Source organism: Orcinus orca, chromosome 19, assembly GCF_937001465.1.
Source record: "Orcinus orca chromosome 19, mOrcOrc1.1, whole genome shotgun sequence".
Taxonomy (NCBI): Eukaryota; Metazoa; Chordata; class Mammalia; order Artiodactyla; family Delphinidae; genus Orcinus; species Orcinus orca.
In genome coordinates, this window is record NC_064577.1 from 12902793 (window position 1) to 12926244 (window position 23452).

At 49.7% G+C, this 23452-nt stretch overlaps 1 protein-coding gene across 1 annotated transcript; it reads right to left on the reverse strand.

Moving 5' to 3' along the window:
• Window positions 1–1232: 1232 nt before the first annotated feature.
• On the reverse strand, window positions 1233–14592 carry CCDC42 (coiled-coil domain containing 42). The gene is made up of 7 exons (XM_004266853.2): window positions 14168–14592; window positions 13767–13872; window positions 13354–13458; window positions 10777–10974; window positions 6373–6594; window positions 6116–6274; window positions 1233–1496 (listed from the first exon to the last, which is right to left on the reverse strand). Exons 1-7 carry the CDS (start codon window positions 14248–14250, stop codon window positions 1419–1421), a joined length of 951 nt encoding a protein of 316 aa, XP_004266901.1. The 5' UTR covers window positions 14251–14592; the 3' UTR covers window positions 1233–1418.
• Between the last annotated feature and the right edge of the window lie 8860 nt (window positions 14593–23452).

Below are 23452 nucleotides of genomic sequence, written 5' to 3' on the forward strand. Positions count from 1 at the left end.
GAGCAAAGCCACGGATGCCCATCTGCATCCCCCTTCTGCTGGTTCTGTTCCTCTGACTGCACGCGGACTCTACAGGTGGGGTTACGGATAGGTTTGACCTCACATGGTAGGATCCCAGGTCCTTGAAAGTGTCTGGTTTACCCTAAAGGGGTGGTTCTCAAACTTGAGCTTGTATCCGAATCACCTGGAGGCCGTGTTAAAACCCAGAGGGCTTCGCCCCACCTCCAGAGCTTCCAGTGCTTGGGTCTGGGATGGGGCCCGAGAATTCGCCTTTCCAATAAACTCCCAGGGGCTGTTGACGCTGCTGGAAGATGGTGAACACAAAGGTGAGGGGTGACGGCGGCCCACAGCAGGATCCGGGCAGGGGTGCTGCAGCAGACTCTCCTGGAGGTGGTGGTCTCCCCGCAGGGCCTCTGGGATCACAGGGCCAAGGAGAAACAGGGAGCCCTGTTCAGGCCGCCCCCTCGGGCTGCCCCTGGAGGAGAAAGCAGCCTGGTGGAGGGAGCACAGGCTGGGGGCAGGCAGACCCAATGCGACTCCCGACCCTGTCGCTGGAGCCAGTGTCCTCGGCCAAGTGTCCTGTTTGGTAATTCAGGTGTTAATGGTGCCACACGGTTCTCACTGGGGTGATGTATATAAAACATACGCTCAATAAATGCTGCTCTTTCAGTCCAGTCCCTGACCTGCCTTTTGCCACTGACGACGGATAACAGTGCCGTTGAGTTTTTGACCGTTAAGTGCAAGACTTCACATTCACCTCCACTCAGTTTAGTTTTGTCGGTTTGAAGCCATCATTCCAGCCTGCTAAGATGCCGTTGCCTGGCAGCCTGCCTGCTATTCCTACATCAGCATTCCTGATACCACATTGCATGTCTTAGGGTCCAGCGGGGGCAGGACAGCAGGGCTTCCTCCCGACGTCAGGGAAGAAACAGTTCCTAACTTACCGCTTCCAGCGCTCGGACCCAGGAAGCTGCCTTCATGGTTTCTACTGAGTCTTTGCACCCCAACTGGAAACACCAACTTAAAAAAAAAAATGGAAGTGGTAGAGGAAAGAAGGGTCCTGTGCACTCACCCTGGTGTGTGTTGCCACGCGGATACTTCCTGTGTAAACTGCAAAGCCTAAGAGATACCAGACCTGGGCAGCTTCAAAAGGGGGTGCCTTGGGGGATTCTCCCCTCAGTGGACCCTCTTCCCCATGAATAAACCACCAAAAAGAGAAAGAGGACTTAGGAACAAACTTCTAATAGAATTTAATGTTTTCAGGGATGGGACGGGCTGCGGCCTGAGGGGATAAACAGGGATTTCCGAAAGGCACAGCGGTCCCAGAGGGCTGGACTGGGCTGACTGGACGGCAAGGTCACCAGGTACTTTCTCTCTCCCTTCTCTGTCTCAGAACATTCTGGAACCATGGCTGCTCCTTAAACCCGGACTTGCTGTTGCTCCTTCTTCTTCACCTCTGCCCAGATGTCTGACAGGTCCTGGATAAACTGCTGGATCTAGCAAGGCCAGGGGACCGCAGTTAATCCCAGCAGGCCACAAGCCACCCATCCAGAAATGTCCTGGCATAATCTGCTCGTGAGGAGTCCCCATCTCCTGTGACCGACTTTCCCTCATTTGACAATTATTCTAGTTGACATGGAGAATGAGGCTTAGCAGACTAGAAGTGATGAACATGGACGGAGCTGGGAACCCCTAGAGGAAGACGCAATGAGAGGATGAAGTACAGGCTGACAGTCTAACAAAGGGAGACAAAGGGAGGATCCTAAGCGGACTCAGGCTACACGCACTTAGCAGGAAGGGGTCAGCCAGGGTCAGGGCAGACGGCTCTCCACTATTTAAAAGCCTTCAAGGAGGTCATTTGCTTGAAACCCAGAACTGATGCTCGTTATGATAATCTTGAGTCATCAAGGGAAGTTTAAATTCTATTCACTAACTTTTGTTGTAAAGAACATGCAATCAGTATGACACAGTGGAAAAAGCACAGCCTCACAAGTCAGAAGACCTGGGGTCCTGCAATCTAAGCACCCATCAGCAGATGGGATAAAGAAGATGTGGTATGTATACATACACATACATACACACACACACACACACACACACACACACACAATGGAATATTACTTGCCATAAAAAAGAATGAAATAATGTCATTTGAAGCAACATGGATGGACCTAGAGATTATCATACTAAGTGAAGTAAGTCAGACAAAGACAAATATTATATGATATCACTTATATGTGGAATCTAAAAACTAGTACAAATGAACTTATTTACAAAACAGAAACAGACTCACAGACATAGAAAACAAACTATGGTTAACGAAGTGGAAAGTGGGGGGAGGGATGAATTGGGCGTATGGGATTAATAGATGCACACTATCATATATAAAACAGAGAAACAATAAGGATTTACTGTAGAGCACAGGAAACTATATTCAATATCTTATAAAAAACTATAATGGAGGGCTTCCCTGGTGGCGCAGTGGTTGAGAGTCCGCCTGCCGATGCAGGGGACGCGGGTTCATGCCCCGGTCCGGGAAGATCCCATATGCCGCAGAGCGGCTGGGCCTGTGGGCCATGGCCACTGAGCCTGCACCTCTGCACTGAGCCTGTGCTCCGCAACGGGAGAGACCACAGTGGTGAGAGGCCCGTGTACCACAAAAAAAAAAAAAAAAAAAAACTATAATGGAAAAGAATTGAAAATAAAAGAATATGGATATATACATACATATGTATAAATGAATCACTTTGTTGTTCATCTGAGACTACAATATTTACAATTTACAATATTGTAAACCAACTATACTTCACTTTAAAAAAGGATGACGACCTGGGGTCCTGATGCAGCTCTGGGGAAATCACTTCATCTTTCTGGGACTCAGTTTATCTTTAAAAAGGGAAGAGGGAGAAAAGGTTGGCCTAGATGGCCTTTAAGATCTCAGTCCTAAAATTTCTCCTTTTCAAGAATGTTCCTAAAGATGGGGCTACACAGACTGTCCAACACTCTCAAAAGCCCAGTTAGTTGCTAATACTGTTACTATTACCAGCACAATTCCTATTTTGCAAGAGAGGAGAGAAACAAACAGTGACTGAATTCGAGCAACTTTCCCAAGGTTACAGAGATGACAAGTCCAGTATTTCCCAAACTATGTTCTTGTAGTAAGTAATCACCTACCCCAAAAAAGGTCTGTGGTCAAGTAAGTTTTAGAAACTTTATCTGCTGGGAGAGTCTCAGGGCAGAACCAGAGCAAAGGCACTGTGAAGTCCTGTATTTTAAAACCAGCCACCTTTGTTTAACTTGAGTTTTCTAAATTTTGTAGCCCATAGAACCCGTTTATTTCCCTGGAGGAGACTTACTGCCATCCTGGGATTCTAGGGTTTGCCAAGCACGATTTGGAAAATGCTGCTCCAGTTTGGGCTTTATTCAGAAACAATAATGCTCGACCTTCTACACACACTATACTGAACGCAAATCGTCTTGGCCTTTTGCAAAATCACTTTCCCTGAGTGGTACCTCGTTCCTGATTCTAAGTGGCTGCTTTCTGAAGCCCATGCGTGGATCTGTTGGAGGGACACTGCTGAGAACATCATTTCACTGCGTGTCTCTGAAGCCTCCTTGAAAATGTTCAGCTAGAGGTTAAGTGCTGGGAACGTTTTGCTCTTTCTGAAGAAACCATGTGTTTTCTTATTTTGGTACAAGAACTATGTGTTGCTTTTGCTTCTGGTTACCAGGAAGCTCAGAGCCAACTACTGTCCCTGTTGAACTACTGTCCTCTATAATCCAAGAATCCAGAGTCCATACATCTCTCTCTCGCCTTTGACCTCAGATTTTAACTTGTATTTTCCCAGGTCTTTATTTTTCTTTTTTCAGGCTACTTAATCACGTGTGTGTAGGCTCATATCCTACAGGAATGAAGTGGAATATTTAAAAGTAACATTTGGGCAATATGAGGAATTCCTATCGAAGCAAATCAAGGTTGAGAACAGGAATTCCCTGGTAGTCCAGTGGTTAGGACTTGGCACGTTCACTGCTCGATGCTGGGGGCCTGGGTTCGATCTTTGGTGGGGGAACTAAGATCCCACAAGCCGTGCAGCCAAAAAAAAAAAAAAAAAAGAGGTTGAGAGGGAGTCCGAAAGCTCAGAATTTGGAGTGGATGGACTGTAAGCTACGGTCTGAGCAGGGGATGCTCGCCCACCACCTCCTGCCCCATCTTTCTTTACAACGGCTAAAGGAGAGGGATCTGAGGACGGCTGGGCGTCCTGAGACCCTACTGCCGGGGAGAAGGGTCTACGAGGCCAAAACTCTTTTTATAATAATACTAAGATGTTACTTGTCTTTTTTGCTCTTATTTTCTTGAGAGTCTACAGGGGCTTTTCCCAGAGCGGGATGTTCCCGTGACGTAGGCTAGCACGACAGGCTGAATGCAGAAGCAGGTGTGGCAATCCACCTGTCCTCCAGGAAGCCACGCATTCAAGCGGTTTGCAAGTATCAAATAATGCCGCTCGTCCCATAAAGTACTTCTTGAAAACGTGTTTTTCATTAAAAATGCTATTTGTGGGGCTTCCCTGGTGGCGCAGTGGTTGAGAATCCGCCTGCCAATGCAGGGGACACGGGTTCGAGCCCTGGTCTGGGAGGATCCCACATGCCGCGGAGCAACTGGACCCGTGAGCCACAACTACTGAGCCTGCACGTCTGGAGCCTGTGCTCCGCAACGAGAGAGGCCGCGACAGTGAGAGGCCCGCGCACCGCGAAGAAGAGTGGCCCCCACTGGCCACAACTAGAGAAAGCCCTCGCACAGAAACGAAGACCCAACACAGCCAAAAATAAATAAATAAATAAATATTCTAAAAAAATGCTATTTCTCTTAATGTGCTTCTTACTGTCATTTCTAAATGAATTATTTTTAATTTTTCTGCTTGAGTTTCTAATAAGGAAACATCAATTGATAGAAGCCATATAAACAAAAGCTCTTTGAGGGTCTTCAATAAATTTTATGAGTGTAAAGGTATCCTGCTACCAAAAAAGTTTGAGGATCGCTATTTCAGAACAACTTTTCTTACAAATTCCCTTTACAGTCTTTGGACTGTTAATAATTCTGCTCTAATAAGCCTTACAATGCAGGCTGATTCTTGGGTTTAAGGAAATCCTACTTCCCGGCTGGTCAGTGGGTGAAATTCTTTACATTTCATGAGTTTCACCTTTTTTTTTTTTTTTTTTTTTTAAACAGAGGAAGCAGCTCTCAGTCAATTGCTTTTATCGGCTTCTGTTCCATATTCATTCACCAAATACTTACAGAGTGCCTGCTATCTGCCTGGCATTGTTCTAGATGCTGGGTATACAGCAGGAAAAAAGCAAACAGAAATCCCAGCCTTTGGGAGCCTACTTTCTACTATTTCATGGCGAGCTAAAGGCTTTTGCCAAAAAGGATAAATAATTAATCATGGTTCTCTGCATGTTACAAGAAGCACGGCTACTGCATCTGCTGGCGTAGCTTCCCAAACAGCGGGATGCGGGTACCTTTGGTCAGAAGTGAGACAATTTCAGGCGGCACACGGACATGGCATCCCATAGCTTTGAATCATACAGTGAAAAAGTCATTTCCTTTCAATTACTTCAAAGAGAAAAATCTCAGAATGGTACTAATATGACTCTGACCCTTCCCTGCCCTTGCTGATTTCCCTCCCCGCACCACCCGCCAATTTTCTCTTTTCCCCAAGCGTGGGGGTCAGTCACAAGCCTTCAGCATCTCACTAGAACTTAATAAGACTGTTTTGTGTAACTAATGAATGCAGTAGCGGGTCCCTGCTACTGCCCGTGCTGACTGGGGCCAACAGAGCCTTAGCGCTAATGCAGTGGTTCTCAAAGTGTGGAACCCAGACCAGCACCATCACCTGGAAACTTGCTGAAAATGGAAATTCGTGGCTTTTCATCTCAGACCCACCGAGTCTGAGACTCTGGGGGTGGGATTCAGTGATACGCCTCAGCCCCCAGGTGATGCTGATTCTGTGAAAATTTGAGAACCACTACTCTGTAGGAATCACGCCTCTGCCCAACCCAGGGAGAACCATCGTGGCTCACTCGAGCCAGCTGGCCAGGCACTCGGGCTTCCTCTTACCGTGTCCAGCTGTTTGTGCGTGTCCTCCAGGGACACGGAGCTCGCCTCCTTCAGCTGCTTGCTCACGATCTGGAAGAGGTTCAGCGTTGCCATCTTAATGGTGCCAAGCAAGAGGGTCTTCTTGGCGGCGGTGTTCTGGATGTGTGCCCAGCGAGATTCCTGGGGACGAGAATGAGGGCGGGGCGTGAGCGCTAGGAGTGTGTGTGCGTGTGTGTGTGTGTGTGTGTGTGTGTCCCTTACCCACCCGGGGCGCTCACCCAGATGATGACGTCGCTGCGGGCGCGGTCGAAGCGCATCTGCAGGCGCGCCAGCTCGTTGTTGTGCTGCAGGATCTCGTCGTCCTTCTCCTCCTTGTAGCGCGCCAGCCGGGCCTTGGCGCGCTCCACCTTCTCCTGGCCCTCCTGCGCCGACTGCATGAGGTCGTGGTGCATGCTCACCAGCGTCTTGTAGCGCGCGATCACCTCGTGGATCTCTTCGAACTGCGGGAGGGGATGGGCGGGGGTGGGGGAGAGGGGAGGGACGGACTCGGACCAGTGCACCGCCGCCCAAGGGGTCCGACCCCACTCTGCGCCCTCCACTCCCAGCCTTGATGCCTCTGCCCGGCAGTGAGGCCCTGGGCCAAGGGGCAGAGGCTGTGAGGCCCTTGGAGTCCCCCTGTGCTCCTCCTGAGTTGGTATGGGCCGTGGGCCACGTGTTGGGAGCACGTGCATCTAGACCCTGGGCTCTCAGTCTTGACTGCTGGTTATTAGAATCACCTGGGAGCTTTAACAAAGCTACGTGCCAGCCTCCACCCTCAGAGACCCGGATTAATAAACCGCTCTGAAGGTTCCCCAGCTGAACAGGAGATAAGAAAGCCAGACCCTGCTTTTAGGAAGCCTTACAACTTGCGGTGGTGGGGTAGGACAGACAGACAAGTAAATAGTCAGTTACAACACAGAGTGATAAGACCTCTCGGTGACTGGGGGATGGGCTGCAGGCGACCGTTGGGTAGTATCTTCAGCCTGGTGCTCTCTGGTATTTGTTCAACAGGGGCTGAGGCCTACCTCCGGCGGGGTCTGGAGAGGGTGGGTACCAGTGGGGCAGGTGGCTGGCCAGGCTCAGCTGCCCCGTCTGCCACAGTGCAGGGCCACGCTGCTCTGGCCCTAACTCAGCAGAACAGAAGCCCTGTAACCCTCCCTCTCTAGAAGGCGCTCTGAGTACCAGCTCCAGGATGCCAACTCACGTCCCCGGGGTGTGGGGGGGTTATCAGCACGTGACTTCCAGCCACCCAGGGGACACTCCCTGAGTTGTCTCTCCATCTCATGACACTTCCAGTGACAGACTGGTGTTCTGGGAACTGGCCTCTCCCCAAATACATCCTCTGTGGGCAAGGGCCACTTAACCCAGCATTAGAGGAAATGGGGACAGCCAGAAAAGGCTTCCTCAGGAAAAGGATGGTTAAAATGAGACCAGAGGTATGACGAGAAGACGGGCAGGCAAAGGCAGGTGGGGGAAAGCGAGGAAGTAGTACAGGTAGACGGAACAGCCTGGGTAAAGATGATGGTGTACGTGTGGCATATCCAGGATGAGCAAGAGAGTTTAATATGAATGGCCTGGGTTCAAGATGGGGAGGGAGAGATCACCCTGGAGAAGTTAAAAAAGTGCCCAGTAAACCCTGAGGAGTGTGAACTTCGTCCACTGAAGGAGAGAGCAGAGAGAGAACTTCCTGTCTGCATTTCTGAGAGATGCAATGGTATACAACAGCTAAAACGAATGGGATACATCAGAGCACCCAGGAGCACCTCTCCAAAACTGAACGCTGATGTCAAAAGGTCCCAGGTGCCAACTTGAAGAAGCTCCCACTGTCCAAAGATGGGACCCTTTGAACATCAGTAAGAATAAGTGCAAAGGATTGAACCATATCAAATGTGTTGCTCGCGGTGATACTAACAACATTACAGGGCACTTTCGGAGGATGCTGGAGAACCAGCTCATTATTCTGAAGACTGTAATGAAGAACCAAGCATTTAACGAGATTTTTCTTTAAGGCCCACCTAGTCATCAACTAGTTGATGAAGGGAAGTATGAAGCCCTTTTCCAGATGGTAGTATTCTAGCTAATATGTGAAGAGGGGGACTTAGGACACTTCCAGCACCCTAGGAGAATCTTTGGCCCCCTTTCAGTCAGTATCTGCCCCGAGGAAACCAGAATTATGACTTCTATCCCCCATGATTCATTTCACCTGTTTTGAAACATATCAGTGGAATCATACAGTATGTCCTCTTTCATGTCTGGCTTCTTTTGATCAGCATAGTAATAACGTCTGGGACACTTGAGAAACACATCAACCAAATGCAGTTTGGGGACCTTATTTGGACCCCGATTGGGACAAACCAGCTGTACAAAAAGCATTTGTGCAATAACTGGGGAAATTTTGACGTCGGCTGGATGTAGGTATTGTGGCTATGTGAAAAAGAGCTCTTTTAGAGCCATATAATGAAATACTTATAGATGAAAACAATATCATTTGCTTCAAAATGGCAGCGATGGGGATCTGACAATGAGCTGATGATGGCTGGAATTAGGTGATGAGTAATGGGCATTCAATAGACTATTTTCTCTGCTTTTGTATACGGCTGAAATTTCCCATGATACAAAGCTTTTTTTTCTCTTTAAATCATTGATTGGAAAAAAGCCATAAAAGGACATAGTTTATGGATAATGTAAACTGTGGCCCCAAATAATAACAAGCCTGAGAATGAGAAGCTTAAAAATCTGGATTACTGGTTACCCCTGAGGAGAGGAGAAGAACGGTGTTTGGAAGGGGGGCACACTGGGGGTTTCAATGACCAGTCGTGTTTTATTTTAGAAAAAAAAGGGGCAAATTGGGGGAAATATTAAGATGTGACGAAGCTGTGGAGAGTACTTGGGTGCTGTCATATATTTATGTATACTTTTCAGTACACTTAAAATATTTTGCAAGAACTAAAGGACGAGGAAAGAGAATGAGAGATGGGGACCCCACTGGCTGTAGAACGCTGGACAGACTGGTGGCGAGGCATAACGCAGAGCTGGACTCCTGATGAGGTACACTGGTGGTCTGGATGAGGAAGGGGCAGGGGCTGGATTCCAGAAATACTTAGGAGGCGGAATAGACCAGATCTGCTGATGGATGGCTGCGGGGAGTGGGGGAGAAGGAGGAGGAGTCCAGGAAGAAGCTGGAGTTGTGGCGAGGCTGTGGGTGGGTGGTCTTGCCCTTCACCAGCACCGGACCCACCCGCAGCAGCGCTGGCCCGGGGGTGGCAGGAAGCAGTCGTGGACTCAATAAATTAGATGTACGGGCCTGACGCTTAGGAGGGAGCTCCAGGCCAGAGAGATCCAGGCCAATCTCCTCCATTCTAAGACACATTTTACTAGCTCTAAATTTGAGTCGTGTCCTATAATCTATCTGCTGCTTTAATATACTAGTCTTCTCTCACTCCCCCACCTCCCCCCAAACCCAATTATTAAATGAACAATTTATCATACAGTAGGTAGTGCCTTAGAATGCAGGAAGTAACACGGACTTGGGACTCATGCATAAATAAATTAGGTTAGTGGTTCTATATGGAAATTGCCAGGACTTTTTAAAAAGTGGTGCATCCTTTGTCTCCCTGTGCCCCCCACAGGACATGGGTTCACACCCCAGAGGGCATACCTCATACCTCTCTCCACCCTGGTGAAGGGCCCTGCTGCTGTCACATGGGAGGATGGGGGACATAGGTGGATGGCCGTTGACATGGGTGACATCCATCAGAGGCCCAGGGAATTCCTCAGGGAGAGAAGTACAGGGTGTGGGACAAAGACCCGAGGAACTTGAGGAAGAGGAGCCCCAGAGGAGCCTGAGGAGGAAGGGCCAGAGGTAGCCTGAAAGTAGAAGGAGGGAGGAGTCCCAGAGGAAAGGGCACAGGTATATTTCAAGCAGGAGCATGGACAGTGTCAAACGCTCCAGAAAGCATGGGTGGGCAGAGGGCAAACAAGTTCCCTTAGCTCTGGCAACAAGGCAACTTTATGAAGAGCAGTTGTCAGTGGCTTTGTGGGGCCCACCGAAGGGTGGTTAGAAGCAAGGGCTCTGCCACTTATAAGCTGTGCCTCCCTGAGCAGGTTACCTAACCTCTCTGAGCCTCCGCTTCTTCCTCGTAACAGGGTGAAATGATGGCTTTCCTCTGGGGGCTAGTGAGTGGACTGAGCAAGGCTATGCTTGCAGCACCCACCCAGCCCAGGGCCCAGCACATGCTAAGTGCCCAGCTCTGCGCAAGGCTGGCGCTTTCTCTGCCCATCTACTCTCAAGTAAACTGAAGAACACCAGGGAGGAGGGGAAGCAGGGAGAGCGTGGGTCACATCCGACGCAGGCCAAGCTGATCGTTGGTGCTCCAAAACAAAACCTCGCTCCTAGACACAGACACGGGACCCATATAGAGACAGGTCCACAGATGTCATACGCGCACAAATACACCGCCAGGTTCCCACCCTTGAGAAATGAGTCCAGCCTCGCCAGGGGCCTCTGCCAGCTGCCCTCCTTGGCTGGAGGCCTTTCCCCAGAGCAGGTGACCGTCCCTGCCCCAGTCCCCTCACAGCCCAGGCCCCTGGGGAAGAGTAGGTGGGTCTGAGGAACCTCCCACCCCCCTCGGCCCTCCACGCACCTCGGAGTTCTCCACCACCTTCTCCAGGTACTTGTTGAAGATGGAGTATTCCTGCAGCTTGGCGCTCAGCCTCTGGTGCTCCAGCCGCAGGGCCGCCATCTCCTGCTTGGCCTTGGTCAGCTCTTGCGTGCACTGCCTCTTGAGTTCTCGCTCCTTGTTGGCCTTCTTCAGGGCCCGGATCCGTTTCTGGTCGTTCTCCTGGGGCCAGGGAGATGACGCCAATCGGGCGTGGGTCCTGCCCTCCCTGGTGCCCAGGCTGGTGGGGCTCCCACAAGGCCTCTATCCACCCTGAGGGTGGACGGCGGTGGCCAGGCTGCCCACGTGGCCGATGAGGTGAAAGGAAGCGCGTCTCCAGGGTTATCTGAAGCTGGTTGAGGGGTTTTCTGTGGACTGAGGAGGCTGAGAGGACAGAGATTTAATCCAACATCAGAAGGTGGCCTTATGGGGACGAGACAGGACGTGATCCTGACTCTGCGGAATCTGAGCTCCGGAAGCCCCACGCCCCACTGGGCTCAGTGTCTGGAGAGAACTCAAACCCTGGGAAAGGCTGGGAAAATCTTCTGATAAAGTTTCCATCTCTATTCTTTTTTTTTTTTGGCCGCACCACTCCTCTCGCGGGATCCTAGGTCCCCGATCAGGGATCGAACCGGAGCCCCCTGCAGTGGAAGCGCGGAGTCCTAACCGCTGGACCACCAGGGAAGTCCCTCATCTCTATCCTTAGTGATGGCCATTTGTCACAGGACAGAGTCCTGGGCCCAGACCTGGGAAGCCCAAATTTTCTCCTGATTTGGTGCCTCACCTTCTCCAATTGTAGAAATGAGAGGCAGGAGCCCCTCTCTTCCTTTCAAAAGCTGGGGCAACCCTGCTGGAGCTCTAGGGAGACGAGCTAGGAGGTGGGCCTAGTCCGGAGGGCCTGGTGGGGCAAGGCCATTCCGGAGGGGATGTTCCTGTAGCTCAAGACTGGCATCAGGTGGGGACAGGAGGAGATGATGCAGGGAATTCAATGCCCAGAAAGAAAGACACGAGGCTCAGCTGCTGCAAGTGGGCTGGTCCCGTCCTCCTTCCTTCCTCGGGAGGACAAGCTCTCCTCCCAAGATGAGGGGCAGACCTCTCACACTGCCTGTGTGTGGCTCCTTTCCCCCTTCAGGGGCTGTGGTGATTCCACCCAGATGGGTGCCTGTGGTGGTGGCATTTGGAAGACACGGAAGAAGGCACCCGGGGGATTTGCATTCTGCCCTGTGGGTCCAGGAGAGGACAGAGGGGCCCCAAACCAGTGGTTTCCAAGTCCAGCCGGGCATCACAATCCCCTGGGGATATTTTTAACAATACAGTCGACTGGGCCTGACCTCAGGCCTGCTGAAAGCAAGGAGAGGGGAGGGGCCCAGGGTCTGTATCTGTAACAAGCTCTCCAGGATTCCGACGATTTGCAGAACCCCTCACCCCCAAATCTCCTGCCACCCCAAGCACTCCATGAGCTTTTCTCTGTCCAGTAAGAAAGACTGGACCTCTGGAGAATAATGCCTGGTCCATCAGCTTCCTTTCCCACCTGGTTTAGGCAGAGAGAGAGACAAAGATGCTTGAGAACAGGACTGCCCTGTAGCAGAGGCCAGAGGTTACCCCCTGGGGCTGGGCCAGCCCTTCAAGGCTCGGCAGGTACCCGGTTGGAGCCAGCCTGGAGAAATCTGGATTTTAAAACGGTTAAATCCCTCCTCTCAGGACACACTGAGAGGGGTTGTCTCGTAGGGGACTCCAGTACCTGGTTCTTCAATGCCCCCTGCCTGGGCCTTCAGTGCAAGGATGGAGGGGTAGGGTGAGCTGGGGGGACTAAAACCCTGTCTGGGGGCTTCCCTGGTGGCGCAGTGGTTGAGGATCCGCCTGCCAATGCAGGGGACACGGGTTCAGTCCCTGGTCCAGGAAGATCCCACATGCTGCAGAGCAACTAAGCCCATGTGCCACAACTACTGAGCCCATGTGCTGCAACTACTGAAGCCTGCACACCTAGAGCCCGTGCTCCGCAATGAGAAGCCACCGCGATGAGAAGCCCGCGCACCGCAACGAGAAGCCCGCGCACCGCAACGAAGAGTAGCCCCTGCTCCCCGCAACTAGAGAAAGCCCGCGCGCAGCAGCGAAGCCCCAACGCAGCCAGAAATAAATAAATAAAATAAATAAAAATTTATTTAAAAAATAAAACCCTGTCTGATTCATCTTTGTATCCCCAAGTGCCTGGCCCTAACCGTGGCACATTCATTCATTTATTCATCATCCATCATTCATTCATTCACTGGATAAACTGGATGTGCCAACCACAGGCAAGGAAATAGGAAACAGCAATCTAGAGGGGGCAGAGACGGACAGGGCAGCAGGAAACTATCAATGCAAACGGAGCAGTAGGAGGGGGAGATAAAGGGGCAAGCCCCAGGCACTGGTGAGCACCAAGTAGACCTCTAACCCAGGGCGAGGAGTCGGGGAAATGGAGGCTGAGGAGGGAGGGGGAAGAGGTAGGGAGTGGGAAGAGGGGCAAGCTGACCAACTGCAGAGCGTGGCAGCCCTGCTGCAGCAGGCCACACCCCTTCGTACCCGGATGAACTGCTCAAACTTCTGTATGTGGGCTTTCAGCTGGGCCTCCTTGACTCCCAGCTCCTCCCAGCGCAGGTTCAGGGTTTCCATTCTGCGCTGAAATATCTAGGGGGGAGGGGGGAGCAGAGAGGTCAAGAGGACCCCTGAATGGAAACCAAGGAAGGCCCCAGCATCCCCTGCCCTAGAGCCCCTGTCCCCAGGTGCCCACTTTCCACCCCACGTCTGGTTCAGAGCAGAGCATCGCAGGACACTGGTACCCCAAGACTCGGATCCCTTCTGTGCTGTGCAGAGGAAACACAGGATCAACACCCACGATGCCTGGCTCTAGCCACCACCACCCACAAAACAGAGGGCCGTCCTCAGGCTCTCCCTGAGCCGTGGCCCTCCCCGCATCCAACCCTTGCGTCTCCCACCTCCTTCTTCTGCTCCATGGCATGGTGCATGAGCTTGGCCTCTTTCTTCTTCTCCAGCAGCCGGATGGATGGGGAGTCTGAGTGGTCCTCAGTGCTGGGGAACTTCCTGCCCAAGACACAGGCAATAGGGACTGTGGACTCTGAGCGCCTGGGGCAGCCCGGGACCGGGAGGAACCCATGGAGACAGGCACCCACGGGGAGGGAAGGCGCCCTACCCCATCTGAGCGAAAAGAACGGTGTGCTCAGAGGGAGAGAGGGCCGTGCTGGGGAGCAAGCTGGGGCCGGGGACGGGCGGGATTGGTGCCAGTGTGATTTGCGGTGCTGGGTTATAGGAGCAGGGGGACAGGTGGGAAGGTGGGGCAACGGGTGGGTACGGCGCTCCCAGGCCCTCCGACACTCACTGCAGCAGCTGCAGCAGCCTTTGCCCATACTGCAAGCGGAAGTACTCGGCCAGATCCTCCCCCTCCATGGTGCCCAGACTCATGGCGGCCGTGACCTGACGGCCCAGCGGCCGAACCGTCACAGTGAAACGGGGGTGGCGGAGCTCAGGGGTGGTGGCAGGGCTTGCTTCTCCCCTCCTCCTGCTTTTCAGGGTCCCACAGAGGGTGGGTGTCTGAGAGATTCAGGGAAGATGGCTGGAGGCTGCCTATCGGCAGGCAGCTCAGGATGTGTCGGCTGGGAGATCTGGTTGCCTAGCAACAGGTCTCTGGGTTCTGTGAACCACAAGCGGAACCCAAACTTTGCCCTTTGACCCCTGTCCACACTGACCCCACTCTGGCTGGGGTCTGGCTCTCTGCTCCTTCATTTATCCCTCAGGAACTCTGGGAAGAAGTTCGGCCTGATTTGAGGCCTGATTTGATGCTGGTGCGGGGGGCCGGGGAGGCAGGGGCTTGGCGTCCATGGCTGCGAAAGGGGGGTTTTGGTAGAGGCGTGTTTTTGCAGGGCAGCCCTGCCCGGGGTGGGGGGGGCTCCCTCCTGGGCTCAGGTGTGTGTGTGAGGGCGAGGCAGGGGGCTGGGGCTGGGACAGATGGTTGAGGAGGAAAGAACTGAAGGAAGCTGTTTAGCTGAGGCAGGGGTAGGGGTGGACAGAGGCGCATGGGGCCCGTGGGAGGAGGGGAGAAGGCCCGAAGTTGAGAGACAAGTAGTGGGTGAAGGATGTGTAGGGGTGTATGTGTTGGGGGGGGGCTGGGACGGGGTGCAGATAGGCGATAAGCCTGGGGACCAAAGAGGCCGTCCCCTGGAGAGATGGAGGAGGCCCAGGACGAGGCCCCTCGTAGGATAAGAGGCTCAGGGCCAGTGCCATGTTTTGAGGTTGGCGGAGTATTGAAATAGGAAGAAATGCCGAAATGTGTTAACATAAATGTCAGATATTTTACATGTCTGCTTTATGACGCCTGCCTTCCTTGATCCCATCAAGGCATTGTGCATCAGCTCATCTGGCCCGAGGTCCAGCGTCTAAATCTGAGACCCTGTGTGTGAGGCGGACACCCTGGGACCCCCGCCCGGAGGTTAACAGCCGTGACCTCGCGCCCGCGCTGCCGGGCACAGGCTTCCGGGCTCCGCTGGGTTCTCCCTGCTTCCCCCGCGCACGCCGGCCGCGCGGCCCGGGTCCCCTCCGGGTCTGGGATGCGGAGCCGGGGTGGGGCGGGGGTCTCGGGCGGGGCAGCGTCCCAAGCCCGGCAAGTCCTCCGCGAGGCAGTGCCTGTCCTCTGGCGCCCCCTGCTGGCCACCCGAGCCCGCCCTCAATCCCGGCCGGGGAGGAGGAGGAGACGTGGCGGGGCGCGGCCCACCCCGCCCTTTCCCATTCCCTCCCCCAAGTCTCGCCTCCAGAGCCAGCCCGGCGGGATCTGCAGAGGCAGCCTGACGGCCCCCACCCCACCCAAACACCCCCTCACCACCCCACTCCACCCTCAGCGCCCCCACCCGAGAGGGTTCTCCATCGGGAGCACCCGCAAGAAACAGACCCTCTCCTTTTTACTCCCTAGAGTTTGGCACAGCGGGGGTCTGCCTCCCGTTTCCCCCAAGAGGGTGTGTGTGTAACGCCCGGCCTTGAGGAGGAGACTCTCTGTTTCTCGAATCACCTGCTTCCCCTGTTTTTTTTGGCGGTACGCGGGCCTCTCACTGTTGTGGCCTCTCCCGCTGCGGAGCACAGGCTCCGGACGCGCAGGCTCAGCGGCCATGGCTCACGGGCCCAGCCGCGCCGCGGCACGTGGGATCTTCCCGGACCGGGGCACGAACCCGTGTCCCCTGCATCGGCAGGCGGACTCTCAGCCACTACGCCACCAGGGAAGCCCCTGCCCTGGTATTTTGACACGTCCTTGGTTGCATCTACGAATCGGGTGGTCCAGGGCCGGGTTGGTGCATACAGGCGGCTGTCAAGGCATCTTCTTCTCCCGCCGGTGTACGTGCCCATGTAGCGTTTCTGTTGCTTCTGTACCTTGTGGGAAAGTCATGAGAATCTTCATCCCCATCACCCACCATCCCTCCCTGGGGTCTCACTGCCTTTTCCAGAGCTGTGGGTCAAGATGCAGGGCTGTCTGGGATTCACAGAAGTCTGTGCTCTCCCCCACTCCTCTCCTCTTCCCTCCTTGGGTGAGCCCAGCTTTCTTACCACCCTTCACCCCCTACCTCCACTTTTCCATCTTGATATTTGCCTCTGAGGCATCTAGGAAAACCTGATGGATTTAGGTTGTTGGGAACCAATAGGCATAATATTTTCTGTTTTCTATCCTGTCCCATCCTCCCTCTGAGACAATTACCTGTTTGAAAAGGGAGAGGGGGGAAAAATATCAGGAGGAAGAAAGATCTAGGTTAATGTCTCAAAAAATATTTCCTGCCATATAGGCCAGCACAGTGCTAGGTACACACAGAGTACTGGGTGTGAGGAAACCACTTTTTGTCTATGTTATTTTCCATGTCTTAGATTCCATGTAAGTGGAATCACACAGATAAACTATATTAAATACATTTCAAAATGGACGTTCTGGAAATTCCTTGTATTGGTCAACTATGTTGATGTTAGTTGCTGTAACAAGTCTCAATAGCTTACCAAGGTCCAATATGGATTTTCTCAGTGGGGCAGCTCTCCTGGGAGATTCTCTTCCAAGCAGTGAAAAGTGTAAGCCCCTTCCATCTCGCAGCTCCATGACCTCCAAGGTCGCTACGGAAGGGAAAGAAAGAAAGCAAAGGCCCTTCTGCTCTTAACAAACCCATCGCCATGTCCATTCACTGACCTCTGGTGGGAACCGGTCACATGACTAGTTATGTTGCAAGGGGCTAGCGATGTGGTTTAGCTGTGTTCCCAGGAGCATTAAACCAGTTTGTGCTGTACTTCTTTTGAGAATTAAAAGAATGTTTGGCTGTAAGCTGAAAGCAGAGCTTTATAGAAGAACTAATTGTAGACAAAGAAAGAAAAAAACAGGCCAGACACAATCTCAAGTATGAAAATCCTTGTAAATCAACTATACTTCAATTTAAAAAAAAAGAAAATCTTAATGAAAACATTATCAAATTTAATTTAGTGTGAGTTTAAAAGAATAATTCACCAGGACCATGAATACAAAAATGGTTTAATATTAGAAGTCTATTAATAAAATTAATTCTGTAAATATGTCTCAGGAGAAAAGACATGATCATTGGGATATACGCCAACAATGCATTGGAAAATTCAACATCCATCCTGATTTTAAAAATTCCAAATTATTAGTACACAAAGACACTTTATCAACATGATAAAAAATATCTGAACCCAACAGATAACGTTATAATTTCCATTAAAGACATTTTTGTTAAAATTAGAGACATGACAGGTTTTCTTCTGTCACTACAATCATTGGACATTGTTTTAGATGCTCTGTCTATTGCAAAAAGACAAAAAAAAGTTTTCTATTTTTTTCTTTTTCTTTTTTTCGTAATGACAGATGCTGTGATCATGTACTGTGAAAATCCAAGAGAACGGTTAATTAGTGAAAAACAATTAGAAGTTAATGTAATTCTACGCTATTTATAAGAAGATTGAGGTTCATTTATATGCATGGACATGTAGAGGTTTCTGTGATAAATTGCTATGAGACAAAAGCAAGATGCAGAACAGAATGTGTAGTCTGTGTGTGTGTGTGTGTGTGTGTGTGTGTGTGTGTGTGTGCGCGCGCGCACGCGTGCATGCATGTGTGCCTGCGGTGTGTGTATAGTTAAGCACGGCCCTAGAAGGATAGCACCATATTTCTGGGGACAGAATGACATGGGGGTGGGGTGACGGTTCTTTATATTCCTATACTGTTTAATTTGTTTTTGTACAATGACCACATGTTATTTTTGTAATCTTGAAAAAAAATGAGAAAAAGATATCCATCCGTCTTGGCAGGCAGCAACAAAAGAAATTCTAAGAAATAAATAAATTTAGCGAGAAATATGCAGGATCTTCAAAAAGAAATTTTTCAATTTTTACTCAGTGATATAAAAGAACTGAGTAGAGACTTACACTTCTGAATAATGACTCAATATTGTAAAGAGGTAAATTCTGTCCAAATGGATTTAGGAACTTGACGTACTTGCAATCAAAATCCCAGAGAGATTTTTTTTTCCCCAGAAGCTGACAAAATAATGTCTAAATTATTTGGAGAATTAGAGCACTTAAATATTGAAAAAGAAGAATAACAAGACTGAATGTCCACTGCTCCATACTAAAATATGTTATAAAGATAAAATATTAATGTTGCTAGTGTCACTCGAGACAGAAAAAACTCAATAACCTAAGAGCTTGGGCGAGTAACTTGGTCTAAGACAGAACTGACTCTCTAGACCCCCTAAAGCAGGGGTCCCCAACCCCTGGGCCACGGACTAGTACCGGTCCGCGGCCTGTTAGGAACCGGGCTGCACAGCAGCGGGTGAGCAGGGGCGAGCGAGTGAGCGACACTTCACCTGCCGCTCCCCATTGCTCGCGTTGCCGTCTGTGGAAAAATTGTCTTCCACGAAACCGGTCCCTGGTGCCAAAAAGGTTAGGGACCACTGCCCTAAAGGTATTAAAATTCACAGGCTTAAAAAACACCTCCGGGGCTTCCCTGGTGGCGCTGTGGTTGAGAGTCCGCCTGCCGATGCAGGGGATACGGGTTCGTGCCCCGGTCCGGGAAGATCCCACATGCCGCGGAGCGGCTGGGCCCGTGAGCCATGGCCGCTGAGCCTGCGCGTCCGGAGCCTGTGCTCCGCAACGGGAGAAGCCACAACAGTGAGAGGCCCGCGTACTGCAAAAAAAAAAAAAAAACAAACAAAAAAACAAAAACACCTCCGGCCAAAACCAAAACAAGTTGAAACACACATCTGGAGGTCTGTTGAGCCCACAGTGCCACAGTTTGTGATCCTTGCTACACTGAATCAGAATAGAAAGCCCAGAAATAGACCCAAGTTTATATAAGGATGCGTTGTATGCTAATGTGGCATTCAACCAGTGGAGAAAGTGTGGATTATTAAACAAATGGTATTGGGGTAACTAGCTGATTATTTGGAAAAAAGAAAAATATATACAAATTTATTTTATTTTTCAAGTAAGAATCGTATATACTTAGGGAGCACAACACGATGATTTGATATACATCTACATAGTGAAAATGGTAACCACAGTCAAGCTAATTAACATAGCTACCTCACATAGTTACCATTTTTTGTGTGTCTGGTGAGAGCACCTGAAATCTACTCTCTTAGCAAGTTTCCGGCATTCAAGACAGTATTATTAACTATAGTCGTCATGCTGTATGCTAGATCTCTAGGCTTATTCATCCCACACAGCTGCAACTTTGTACCTTTAGATCAACATCTCCCTACTCCCCTCAGATCCCCACTGCTCGAACCACCATTCTACTCTCTGCTCCTCTGTATTCCACTGTTTTAGGTTCCATATATCCATCAGATCATGCTGTTTTTATCTTTCAGTGCCTGGCTTGCTTCATGTGGTGTAGTGTCCTTGAGGTTCACCCATGTTGTTGCAAAAGGCAGGATCTCCTTCCTTTTTGAAGGCTGAATAATATTCCGTCGTTCACATATACACCACATCTTCTATACCCATTCGTTGGCTGACGGACACGTAGGTTGTTTCCATATCTTGACTACTGTGTTTATGTTGCAATTAGCATAAGAGTACGGATATCTCTTTGAGGTACTCATTTCATTTCCTTTGGGTATATACCCAGAAGAGGGATTGCTGGAATGATTGATATGGTAGTTCTATTTTCAGTTTTGAGGAACCATCACACTGTTTTCCATATCGGCTGTACCATGTAACATCCCCACCAGCAGAGCACAGGAGTTACAATTTCTCCACATCCTTACCAACACCTGTTATTTCTGGGGTTTTTTGAAAGAAGCTATCCTGATGGGTATGAAGTGATATCTCATTGTGAAAATATGTTATTTTTGAATTAGAAGGGTAATGAGTGAATATATTCTCACTGTCCATCATTCAAACAAAATTGATACAGCTGGAGCCCTATTGATCCAGCATCCAATCCCATTTCCCAGAAATGAGCATGCATTCAACAAATACTTACGTTGAGTATCTGTGATGTGCCTGACACTATTCTAGGCTGGGGGTACAGCAGTGAACAAAACAAGGTTCCCAGTCTTACGGTGATTGGGGGAGAAAATAGGAAATAAACTCTGGTGACTACATCTGAGAATGTTGTCTTCAAGATGCTGCCCCTACTACCACCACAAGTGACCATGAGTAGGGAGGAGTAGGGAGTTGGGACAAAGGAGCCAATCAAGGCCCACAGACCCAGGCACCTCCCATAAAATCTCCCCAGCTGGGTTGTTTATCCTCCAGGCCCTGTGGGCCCAGGGCCCAGGGTCTATGAGCTTTTCAAGAGCTTGCGACAATGTTTGAAGCCTGGAAGTGATTGTTGGCTCGAGAATACAGAATGAAAAATAAAGAATAAATGTTTAATTAAATGCATACAAACATGGTATTCCAACTTCATGAAGTGTTAATTTTAGCATTCATACAGTGTTTCACACATTTGCAAGTAATCTGTGGATTTGATTTCTTCATTTCTCAAAAATTCCCAATTATGCACAGATTTTTGGAAAAAAATCAAAGCAAATTGCGAATTAAATGAGTTATTTATAGACAAAAATTTCAAAAGTGTGTTTACAAAAATCCTCTAACATTTTTTTCCCCAAAATTATATTTAGTGTCGATGCAAATTATACTTAGTGTCGAGTGCGTTTATACTTAGTGGGAGTGTGTTTTTAATCTGTTTGTTGCAGCAGGGTTAAGGGCTGAGTGATGTACCCAGCAGGGTTGGGTTGTCTACAGATGGCCCAGTTGGGTTGTCACTAGTAGGATCGTGCAAAGCCAGGGCCTCCCTGACCCCAGCCATCTTTTCACAGAATGGTTCTCTTATTCCCTTTCAGCAGTCTGCTGAGGCTGAGGATGACAGGCCCCTTCAGAGGCAGTTTCAAGGGCTTCTTACAGGGAAAGGATGAGGCAGAACCTTGGTTGTATTCATCTCAATGAATAGTCATGGGCCAACTCTGACCTTGGTGCCTGGCCCCAAACCTCAGCCTGCTCCGGGGCTTGTCTCTGAAATGATAAATGACTCCCTGCTGTGTTCTGATGCCTGATTTCCCAACGCTGGTGTTTCTGAGAAGTGAACTACCACTGATCCAAATGAACGGCTCTGCTAGGCAGCAGCTGAAACCATCCCTTTCCTTCTGCTCTTGATGTCCTAGGAGTGTGGCTCTCCATCAGGAAGGGGGCCAACACTCTCGGTCCAGCTACGGGAGCTTCTGCCAGTCACTGTGTCATCGCCTTGGAGAGACCTAATGAGCAGAAAGAAGTTTCTCATGCTCTGATCCAAGTTATTCCATCTATTTTATTATTCTCCTCTCCTGGGACTCCTTCAGCATTGACACTTTTTTTTTTTTTTAACCTCAAACAAGTCTTTCAATACATAGTCATCATACTTCTGTCTTCAAACATGAAAACTGATTTTTCAAAGACAAAATATTGCCTTGCATACGTATATGAAGTAAAAGTATAAAGAACCACTGAGAATGATAAACACTGAATTAGGATAATGGCTACTACCTCTTGGTGATGGTGGAGAGAAGGTTGCTATATATGGGTCGTGAGTAATCTTTTAGATTGGGCACTGGGCACACAAGTGTTCATTATGTTATTCTGTGTACTATTGGTAAGTCAGAAATATTTCCTAATAAATTAGAAAGAAAAGATGGCATCTGCTCCCATGGTGGGTTAATTGCATTTGTCATTCTCAACACTTGCCGATTCTCCTCCAAACCGTTTCCCAATCAGTGGTTTTCCCTTTCTCTTGTGACACCTTTCTCCTTCTCTGTCAATACCCTCCCCTTCTCATTCCTTGAAACTTGACTGACATTCCACCCTCTAACTTGACATTCATTTTCGTTAATAACTCTCTCTCGTTGGGTGTCCCCCCCCTTATGTCTCTATATCACCTTGGAAATTGTGTGGTCTTAAAATATCTCAATGTCTCTTACCTGCCGCCTCTGCGTGTACTGCATGGAATCACAGAATTTTAGAGCTAGGACAACTTGAGATCATTTGTTCCAAACTTCTCATTACAGAGAAGAAAAGAATGGAGGCTTGGAGATTAAAATTCATCTTCAGCCACAACACATGAGGCTGACTTCAGGTTTCCCACAAGATTGAAAACCAGGAGAGGTTCTTTGCTCCTGTCCTGAGATGCTGCAGAGATGGGAGGGAGGTTGAGGGATACCAGAACCGAACATAAAAACTAAGAAGAAAACCCTAGGGAAACAGAAAGTGGTTGGATTTCTCTCTCTATCTCTCTCTCTCTCTCTAATGGTAGCCTAGAGCAGAAGAGGGCCAGATACCAAAAGAAAAAGAAAAAAAAAGTCAGAGGGGCTCGGACCATGCCATTTCTCTCCTTTACATTGCTGGGAAGATCACTGCACACCCTATTTCCACTGTTTGGCAAGAAAATAGCATCAGCCCAGTGCCAATGTGATACCAGCCCGGAGCAGTGAGGTGAGGGGGAGGCAGCCTTGGAGCAGATACAGGGGCACCCAGGCTGGACACACTTAAATGTTCCCTCTTGCAAGGGACAGAGAGTTGCAAGAGGGAGGTAGCCCCTGGAAAAGAGCAATGTCTGGGGAGGAGGTTCTGGAAGATTTACTGAGAAAGAATATTGCCTGGTTGGGAGACGGAAGGGGGAGTGGTTGCTTTCAGACAGCAACACAGAGACTCTCTGACTGCCCAAGTACACACCGCCAGGCCAAGGTCATTGGTGGTTCCAAGGACACATGAGTTCAGAGGGGAAAATAATGGGATGTCTGAGGAGGGTAACTGTTATAAAAGAAAGGCAACAGACAGAAGAACCTGTTTCCCTGTACCAAGGGAAAGAGAACGAATGGATTAAAGGAATAAGCATTTAAAATAAACGTAACAAATATACTCAGAGAGAGGAGGGAAGATATCAGAAACATGAAGCTGGAAGCAAGCATAAAGGATGAACGAATTCAAAGGACGTGCTGGATATGAAAACTGAGAGAATTACTTAATGGATGCATTGAAGAGCAGATGCATATAGACAAAGAGCAATTAGTAGGTGGAAGACCATTTTTAGCAACTCTCCCAGAAGGCATCAGAAAGATATGGAAAATAAGCTAAGATACAGAGGATTGAAGTAAAA

What these genes read in the sequence shown, in the direction of transcription:
- CCDC42 (XM_004266853.2), bottom strand. Translation starts at nt 14,250, where the DNA reads ATGAGTCTGGGCACCATGGAGGGGGAGGATCTGGCCGAGTACTTCCGC. An exon ending in AGTTTGAGCAGTTCATCCGG is followed by an intron (nt 10,975 to 13,353) that starts GTACGAAGGGGT and finishes CCCTGGCCCCAG; the next exon opens with GAGAACGACCAGAAACGGAT. An exon ending in AGGTGGTGGAGAACTCCGAG is followed by an intron (nt 6,595 to 10,776) that starts GTGCGTGGAGGG and finishes CCCCTCCCGCAG; the next exon opens with TTCGAAGAGATCCACGAGGT.